Source organism: Anguilla rostrata, chromosome 15 (genome assembly GCF_018555375.3).
Source record: "Anguilla rostrata isolate EN2019 chromosome 15, ASM1855537v3, whole genome shotgun sequence".
NCBI classification, from domain to species: Eukaryota; Metazoa; Chordata; class Actinopteri; order Anguilliformes; family Anguillidae; genus Anguilla; species Anguilla rostrata.
The window spans coordinates 33,934,438-33,944,012 of NC_057947.1; the positions used below are offsets into that span (position 1 = coordinate 33,934,438).

The 9,575-nt window shown below is 49.5% G+C and overlaps 1 protein-coding gene across 7 annotated transcripts in view; it reads right to left on the reverse strand.

Moving 5' to 3' along the window:
* Positions 1–1,197: 1,197 nt before the first annotated feature.
* als2b (alsin Rho guanine nucleotide exchange factor ALS2 b) overlaps positions 1,198–9,575 on the reverse strand; it is a 91,960-nt gene continuing 83,582 nt past the window's right edge. For all 7 annotated transcript variants that reach the window (XM_064311258.1, XM_064311255.1, XM_064311257.1 and 4 more), the window contains 8 exons: positions 8,438–8,595; positions 7,870–7,995; positions 7,071–7,247; positions 6,523–6,568; positions 5,917–5,978; positions 5,324–5,473; positions 4,726–4,822; positions 1,198–4,004 (listed from right to left, as the gene is read on the reverse strand). In XM_064311258.1, coding sequence (XP_064167328.1) covers positions 3,966–4,004; positions 4,726–4,822; positions 5,324–5,473; positions 5,917–5,978; positions 6,523–6,568; positions 7,071–7,247; positions 7,870–7,995; positions 8,438–8,595 — 855 coding nt within the window. In that variant the 3' untranslated portion in view covers positions 1,198–3,965. The remainder of the gene's footprint in view (positions 4,005–4,725; positions 4,823–5,323; positions 5,474–5,916; positions 5,979–6,522; positions 6,569–7,070; positions 7,248–7,869; positions 7,996–8,437; positions 8,596–9,575) is intronic.

Consider the following 9,575-nt stretch of genomic DNA (forward strand, 5'->3'; position numbering starts at 1 on the left):
TGCCTGGCCCTCAAAGCTTCTTAACTCTTTCTGCTTTCAGCGCACAGGAGAGTGGACACACTAGCACCTAACACTAGCGCCTAACACCGCGTTAAAACCAAAATTAACGCAAACGGTCCGTGTCCTACGGGCCCCTTCAGCCGATGTTAAACAAACGGAGAATTACTCTGATTCGATCAATTTGCCATTTGCTATTTGACTTGGGTGTGGATTTTGAGAGAAAATATAGGTTTAATTATACCTTTCTTTAAAAAAAATTTTCTTTTTTAACTAGCAAACCTAGTGTCACACAATGGCATTTTTTTCCCAATGTTTTTTTTGGGCTTTTTCAGCTTTATTTGACAGATCAGTGAAGAGAGACCAGTGAAGAACTAGGAGGAGACAAAATGGCATTTATAACAAGGTGGACACTCCCCTTCAATAAGCAATCGCGCAAGAACACAAAAAATCCCACGGCAAATGGCTCATTCCAGGACCCGGACAATTATAAACCCATAAGGTTACAGGGATAGAGGTCAGAGGTCAAATGCTGTAAGGGTTTTCAGGGTAGCAAGAGGCACTTGTGGCCCGTTTAGCTCTGAAAGGTCAATGGCCACTCTCACTCCCAACACCAGTCAGAGCCGTTTCCCATAATCCTCTGCCACCGTTCCCTACTGGTTTCCCCCGAGTTACAGCCCAGTTTCTCTTCTCAACACGCCATTTTGGGCCCTGAATGTTAAACAAAGATTATCTACAGCTCAGCGAGAGCCTTGATTTCGAGCATTCGCTGCACAGAGTCCTCTGTCTGTCAGCACCTCAGGCTCCCTCTGCTGGGGCGTTTCCAGATTTAAAGGGATACTGCACAGCAGCAGTAACCAGCCCTGCTCCTGGAGATCCACCATCCTGTAGGTTCTCACTACAAACCTTATCTGGCACTCCACGAATTGGCACCTGTACAAGATCTCCAGCTGATGAATGAGGTGTTGCTTCGTTAGAATTGGACTGAAAACCTACAGGGTGTTAGGTCTCCAGGAACAGAGCTGGTTATCACTGCTCCACAATAATAATTTGGGTGGGGGGGGCTTGAAAATCCATGGTAACGTAGTTAATGTGTTTGTATTTTATTCTTTATTAGGCGCTGCAGATGCGTAGTTCCCCAGTAAAAGCCACACTTACAAGCAACATCCTTACGGCCCCAAAAAAGAAAAAAACAGAAGAGCCATTTCTTTATCTTTTAATCAATCGTTTTATTGCCCCAAGATCATATTAAGAGTGTTTTCGTTGAATTTGACATGTACAGGTAACATCCGATTAATCGATTCCAGGAAAAGGAAAAGAAAACAGTAATACACACGTGAGGAGCGAACCAAAAACATTTTCCATGAACTCGCAAAAAATATTGACCTGGAATCGAAGTTGCACATTCTTCCGGTAGAGAGAGAACACTGTTGAAATATGGCATGCAACACTGTGGCTGTGTAAGGTGTGGACAAGCAATGGGCAAAATGTGTGAACAGTCAGATCTCCACTCAGATGCGAATCATAACCCTTGGCCCGCATTTGATGAAAAAAAGAAATTAGCTTCAATTCAAGACACCTACAGAGCTATTTTTATATTTTTTGTTGTTGCAAGCATTAACCAGATATACATCCAGAAATTATTCTTAACAGTCAGCATCACAAATGTTAACATACTCAGGGTCAGTTTAACAAAAATCAAATCAAAAGTCACTCAAGCTAACCTGAAATGTATATACAGACTCTTTAGAAGACCTACATCAAATAAATTAATAAGAAGCTACTAACTGCAGTACATTTCATTTTCAAAATAATAATTTTTTTTTTCAGTGTTACGAAAATTATAAAACAGTTTCGGCGCCATTTTACTGCTCTACGACGAATCAGTCAGTCCGTCCGTCTGGCCGTGTGAAAGGGGTTTCCCCCCCGTTTCAGCAGGGGTTAGTTCTGAAGGTCTGACGAAGAAGGACCAGAACAGAGGAGTCAGTGCAACGTTAGTTTTGCTGGTTAGCGTCGTCGACGGCATGCGTAAAATGGATGTCTGTTCGGCTCAGTAAACACTTCATCTGTACAGGCAACCACAGCGAAAACCCCCCCCTTACCCATCAGAACTGAATACAGTATTGCTTTCACAACGACTTCCTCTGCAATAAGGCGAGTGATGCAGTAGAGCACGTCTTCCGTGTATTGCGCACGAGTAATCACTTCATTTCTCCTAGCACTGCTGTAAGGGGTTCACAAATAGGCCAATGTCAACTGTTAGCACTTACTCAGAACTGCAAAACCCGGTCCTGGCAGTCCTCCTGTGACATTCGGAACAGAAAAAGTTTTTCCCTGGGTTAACAGACCGGTATTTCACTCTCAGTCTCAGTCCACTGCACACACCGCTGTGCTGGATTAGACCTGTGTTAAGACCGTCGCAATGAAGACACGGATGCACACACGCGTGTGAAACACTTCTGCATTCATCCGCGGAAGAACGACTGTTAAGTGTTCTCAATTCTTTCTGTACTGAGCAGACACATGAAAGAAAAAAATAATAATAATAAGATGGGGAAATGTTTGTAAGACAGGTAGCCAACGTTTTACACATACCGTATAATACATGGATAACACCACACCACCTACATCTATAGTAACAGTTTCCAAGGAAACACCCACTGGAAGACCTTGGTGATTTCCTGTTTTTTTTTTTTTTTAAATTAAGACTCTGCAGATGCTGTCTGCCACACAGACCCATGAACCAAGTACAATACTGCATGGAAGTCCGACCAGAAACATGTACATCTGAAGTCCTCTAAAAAGACTAAAGACTTGATAAAGCATAAATTGACCGTTTTGGCAGTGACGGTATTTGGGTTGCATTAGCGTCAATGCAGGGCGGAACAGGAACATCATACCAAACTGCTGACACCAACACCCTGTATCTTCAGGATCACTCCAAATAACCACCAAACTATGTAAGAGTGTTTTAATTTTATACTGACAGTATTACTGGGCATCAAAACATTTTTTTATATAAAAGTTTTTTTTTTTTTTTTTTAGAAACGTGCGTTTCTAAAATCTTTTTTTTTAGCCCCTTCAGTGCAGGAGTAGCAGTTGTCAGGTCAGTATATTTATGCGTGTAATACTGCCCGTGTGACATACGGACCAAGGACGTGCGAAAGTGTTGGTGCTGAGAGCGGAATCGGTCGCGGTCACTGTTCGTGGTCAGCAACGGTACGGTCCGCCATCGGTCTAAATCCAGCACGCGTCTCCGTGGTAACCTCCACGGGGGCAGACGGTCATCCTCCACGGGGAGAACACTCGGGCAGAGGCCATTATGACATCATCACAAACAGTTCCGGAACGCTCCGGGGGGCCGAAGGAGCTTCCTTCACTCCGGGTGATAAAGGTGTTACTGTGGTGTCCACACACAGGGAAATGCATGCTGGGACACGGAGCGTCCCAGGCCTTAGAGGGCTTGAGATAAAGCCAGGGCTGGAGCGGACATCCCCGGCTGGGACCGGGACTCATGGCCTGCTCTGACCCAGCTCTCTCTGTGCAGACCGTCCTGCTGCAGCAGCTCTCCTGTATTACTAACTCGTGGCAAAAGAAAGGCGTAAAAAAAAAAAAAGTGCTTCTTTGGAACAGGAAGGAGAGGAGCACGCCCAGCGTGAGGGAGGGGGGGGGGTGTTGTGCTCTGGGCAGCGGGGGAGGGATTTTGAGAAGGGGAGGGGCAGGGGGGGTGTGAGGTCTGTTGAGAGGTAAAAGCACGCGCTCCTCCTCAAGTCTGTGCCAGGTGCACGTGGTGATCACAGCCTGTTCTCTTCTGATTCTGCTCTCCAAACACCTCCATCTCGTTCGCTCCCTGGAGCCTGTGACAGCCCGTCCGTCCGTCTGTCCGTCCGTCCGGCACTCCGCCCCGGCTTCCCAGAACCAGAACCAGGCCCAGAGAGCCCAGACGACAGCCCAGCCCGGGCGTCTCTCTACGTGACCTTCTCGTGCTGGATCTGATAGTAGCTCGCCTGCAGACACAGGGGCAGAGAGAGCCAGCCTCCGTCACTCTCACAGGACACTTCTCCGGGGGTTTCAGGTGCATTTTTAACAGCGATGCACCTTTCAGCACAAAACGCTGTGGCGTGTCTGTGTGCATGCGTATGCGTTTCTGTGTGCGTGTGTCCGTGTGGCGTGTTTCCATGGTTACGGCGGTACCTTGAGCGTGGTGAACATGATATGTACATTTGTCTGTGTACACCTACCTTCCTGTGTGCACGCATGTGTGCACGTGTGTTTCTGTGTGTGTACGCATGTGTTTCTGTTGCGTGTGTCTGCGTGTGTGTAGCGTTCTGTTGCGTGTCCTGTGCACGCGAGCTCGTGTGCGTGTGTCCGTGGGCGTGTTCCATGGTACGCGGTACTTGAGTGTGGGAACATGATATGTACATTTGTCTGTATACACCTACCTTCCTGTGTGCATGCGTGTGTGCGCGTGTGTTTCTGTGTGTGTACGTGTGTGTTTCTGTTGCGCGTGTCTGCGTGTGTGTAGCGTTTCTGTGTGCGCGTGTCTGTGTGGCGTGTTTCCATGGTTACGGCGGTACCTTGAGCGTGGTGAACATGATATGTACATTTGTCTGTATACACCTACCTTCCTGTGTGCATGCGTGTGTGCGCGTGTGTTTCTGTGTGTGTACGTATGTGTTTCTGTGTGTAGCGTGTCTGTGTGGCGTGTTTCCATGGTTACGGCGGTACCTTGAGCGTGGTGAACATGATCCCGTGCTCGCCGTGCTGCACGCAGGGATCCATCAGATCCTCGATCAGGCTGACCTCCGACCCCAGGTTCCTGATCCTGTTGGGAGAAAGACGGCATCATCGTCCTCGTTTTCTTACACGGCTACCTACTCTATCTCAAGCTGCGAATGCCGATCACGGCAATGATGTTTGACTCCAGAAAGCAGACGTAAAATCTGTATTTCCTTGTATTTCAGCAACTCGTAATGAACAAAATGGACTTTTCTGCCCCCTGCTGGTTTGGAGTGTTTATGTTTTTTCCACGTCCACTGAAAGGCCTCCGGTCATTCTGACTGAACTCCAGCCTCTTAGCGATGACTTCACAAACACCAACCCACATCATTCGTAACCGGTTCAAACAACCCAATAACATCATCTGCAACCAGGCTCCCTAAAAACAAACCCTTAATAACACAATCATTCAGGCATCTCTGTAGCCCCTCTGTGCTGTGAACCAAGAGCAAGTGTCCAATGAGAACACTCAGAGCCCCTGGTCCCCAAAAATTGGGGGGAGGGGCGTGAAAATGGCGGAACGCAGGGAGACGGGGGCGGGGCTTACCGAGCGCGCAGCACCACATACAGGAAGACGGGGAACAGGTCGTCCATGGACCACAGGAAGTCCTCCTTCAGCAGGGCCAGCACTTCCTGCGTGATCTCCTCGAAGGTGATCTGGATCACCTGCAGCTTGTCCGAGGGCGTGAACGTTGTGCTGTCATAAAAACACATAAAAAAACGTTTATTTTATCACTTTATTCACTGTGGCCCATCAGTTAAATATTCAGCCACAGTTAAATATTATGTGGCTATAATTAATGCACAAATATTCATATTTTATTTTGTTTTTTAGAACATAAAAACTTCATGCAAACTTAAAAGTGTAATGTAGATAATGTATGAAAACATACTATATACAAACAGATAGATAGACAGACAGAGAGATAGACAGATAAACAAGTGGACAGTTGAAAAGATGGACAAGTTGGACAGACGGACGGACGGAAATCCAGACAGATAAAGCCAGCCCATAATTAATGACTATGGTGATATTTAAAAGACCTCCCTGTATAACAAGGCTCTGAAACGCTGAGCTCTGATCTGAAACCCAACTCAGGACGGCCTACCTGATCTGAAACCCAACTCAGGACAGCCTACCTGATCTGCTGCAGGGTCTCCACAGCTGAGGCAAAGCAGACGTCCTTGGAACCGGACAGAATCTAGGGAAACAGACGGCGGTGTTAGAAAGAAGAGGCATCCTAACGTTTTATTTACCATGTGTTTACACACAAATCTCTTTTACAAGCTTCAGTTTGCCATTTTGGCATAAATGCTAATTTACAGCCTTCAGCACAGGGTGGACTGTGACATACAGAGACACGACACATGACCCCTGGAGTCAATCTTCTGTAAATTACATCTCGATGGCCGAGCGTAATCACAGCATTACTTCAGACTGACCTTTATTTACAAAGGCCTGCGAGTATCTGTTCAGTGAGATCAGCTGATCTAGAGAGGTCAAAGGTGACAGCTGTCCCGCAGAAGATAAAGAGGGGCTTACCCACACAGAGACCCAGAGGGAAAGAGCGCAAAGAGGAAAGTAAAAGAGGAGAGGAGGAGTGAAAGAGAAGAGAGGAGGAGCGACAGGGGGAAAGGATAAAGGAGAGAGGAGGGGTGGGTAAAGAGAGAGAGAGAGAGTTGACAGACAGGGCAGGGGAAGTGACGTGACTGTGTGTGATTTCTTTAACGCAAGTCAGAATTCACCTGCTGATTCTCGCCCAGGACCGAGATGGAAACCGGCCAGAACTTCCTGGATTAGAATTACAAGAATTACAGATTACAGATTACAGATTACAACTGCAGCTGCACGAGAGAGAACTATTCCGGGTCACAGATCAGAAATGACTGCGTGTGTGTGTGCGTGTGTGTGTGTGTGTGAGTGCGTGTGTGTGTGTGTGTGGGTGTGTGAGTGTGTGTGTGTGTGTGATTAGTGTGAGTGTGTGTGTGTGTGTGTGTGTATATGAGTGTGTGTGTGATGTGTGTGTGTGTATCAGTGTGTGTGTGTGTGTTATGTGTGTGTGTGTGTCTAATGGTGTGTGAGTGTGTGTGTGTGTGTATAAGTGTGTGTGTGTGTGTATATGAGTGTGTGTGTGTATATGTGTGTGTGTGTGTATATGTGTGTGTGTGTGTGTAAGTGTGGTGGGATGTAGTGTGTGTGATTGTGTCAGTGTGTGTGTGTGTGATGCAGTGTGTGTATATGAGTGTGTGTGTGTGTGTTTTGAGGGAGGGGTGTGAGTGCGTCCGTCCCTCACTGTTGCACTCCCAGGAAGGCGAGCAGGGCGAGGTCGGGCTGCTTGTTGAGGCGCAGGACGCACTCCCAGTACACGTCCTCCTCGCGTTCCTTCTCCAGCGCGTACAGCGTGAAGAGCGGGGGGTAGAGGCGGGGCAACAGCACCGGCAGCAGGAGGGCGGAGCTGCTCACCACACGCCTGGAACCATGGGTACCCATCATGCACCACACTCGCCACGGGAGCACACAACATTTCCTCCAAAAACCGCTTTTCAAAAGCTGCAGTTATAGCCACACATTTTACAAATCATCAAACGCAGCCAGAGCATTGCTCTTTGAAATCAAACGGAGGCTTCTCTCACATCCTGACCGAACCCGAATAAGCAAACGTGACTCTGAAAGAGGGATCACGGTTGTTATGGCTCCCTGCCCCTTGTGCCCTAGTGGCTGCTCGTGGTGTTGCAGCATTGTTCTTGATTGTCTTCCTAATAGGAAATTGGTGTCACCTGGAGGGGGACTACTTAAAGGGCCCTCTGGCTGATGCTCTCTCTCTCTCCATTCAGAGGGCAACCTCATGTTGCGAATGGCCAGGGGCCGGTCATAACAACGCGGAAAAGATCCTGCGCTGTGCTAGTTCTGTTAAATTGTGGAGCAGAGAGAGAGCAGATCTCCATTTCGCTACTTCACTCAACTAGTGACAGAGAGAGATGGATCCATTTGCTAACGCTATAACTGTTGTAAATTTTATTTTGACGCAGATGAGCTGCTGAACGGTGGCGCCCGGCAGCAGTAGCGATGTGAGAAGGGCGCTGCAGGCGTACCCGGGCTGGGGCGACTCTGGCTGGACGGGCGTGTCTGAGGAGGAGGGGCGGGGCTTCTTATCTGGGGAGTCACAGCTGCTCTCTGGTATTAAACCGCCTTCCTCTGGGAGGTCAGGGAACAGGAACCTGGAAAATACACACACACACACACACACACACAGAATACACACACGCACTGTGAGGACCAAATGCAGATGTGGGGTTGACATCATTATTCACAGCTTCTACCCTTCTAGTCCTTTGGAGTCTTCTGTGCTCTGAATGTTTGAGAAAACTACACAATGAAGTAAATCTGAACTACCGCTCAAACTAGCAGCTTAGGATTCACCAGGGTTCAAACTGACTGTTTAACACAGCGGCACCATACATGACAAAGCCGCTGGTCTGAAGGCATGTGTGCGCGTGGGGAACCGTGACATGTGACCCATAAGCCCCGGCCCCTGCCCCATCGCCCCGCCCCTCACCTGACCAGCTGGAAGATGCGGCTGAGGTAAGACTGGATCTCGTTGACAGCCTGTGACATGTGACCCATAAGCCCCGCCCCCTGCCCCATCGGCCCGCCCCTCACCTGACCAGCTGGAAGATGCGGCTGAGGTAAGACTGGATCTCGTTGACGGCCTGCTGGAGTAGGCGGCGGTTGGCTCCCACGCCCACGTAGGTCATCCTGTACACGGTGACCAGCGTCTCCACCAGCCGGCCCAGGGGGTGCAGGGGCGTGTCACACGCCTGGGGGGGAGGGGTTTATCAGGAGGGGGGAGGGGTTTAACAGGAGGGGGGAGGGGTGTATCAGGAGGAGGGAGGGGTTTATAAGGAGGGGGGAGGGGTTTATCAGGAGGGGGAGGGTTTATAAGGAGGGGGAGGGGTTTAACAGGAGGAAGGAGGGGTTTATCAGGAGGAGGGAGGGGTTTATAAGGAGGGGGAGTGGTTTATCAGGAGGGGGAGGGGTTTATCAGGAGGGGGGAGGAAATGGAAAATTACAACATTTAATGCATGTGTTTCCGTGCTCATGTGTGTGTGTGTCAGGGTCAGCGTCGAGTTTCAACACAGATGTTAGCGCACGCAGTACCTTTATGAGGTAGCGGCGGACGCTCCCGCGTGATTGGCTCACCTTTTGAGGTAGTGGCGGACACTCCCGCGTGATTGGCTCACCTTCATGAGGTAGCGGCGGATGCTCTCGCGTGATTGGCTCACCTTTACGAGGTAGCGGCGGACGCTCTCGCGCGATTGGCTCACCTTTATGAGGTAGCGGCGGATACTCCCATGCGATTGGCTCACCTTTATGAGGTAGCGGCGGACGCTCTCGCGTGATTGGCTCACCTTTATGAGGTAGCGGCGGACGCTCTCGCGCGATTGGCTCACCTTTATGAGGTAGCGGTGGATGCTCTCGCGTGATTGGCTCACCTTTATGAGGTAGCGGCGGATGCTCTCGCGCCATTGGCTCACCTTTATGAGGTAGCGGAGAGCGCTCTCGCGCGATTGGCTCACATTTATGAGGTAGCGGAGAGCGCTCTCGCGCGATTGGCTCACCTTTATGAGGTAGCGGAGAGCGCTCTCGCGCGATTGGCTCACCTTTATGAGGTAGCGGCGGACGCTCTCGCGCGATTGGCTCACCTTTATGAGGTAGCGGCGGATGCTCTCGCGTGATTGGCTCACCTTTATGAGGTAGCGGCGGATACTCCCGCGCGATTGGCTCACCTTTATGAGGT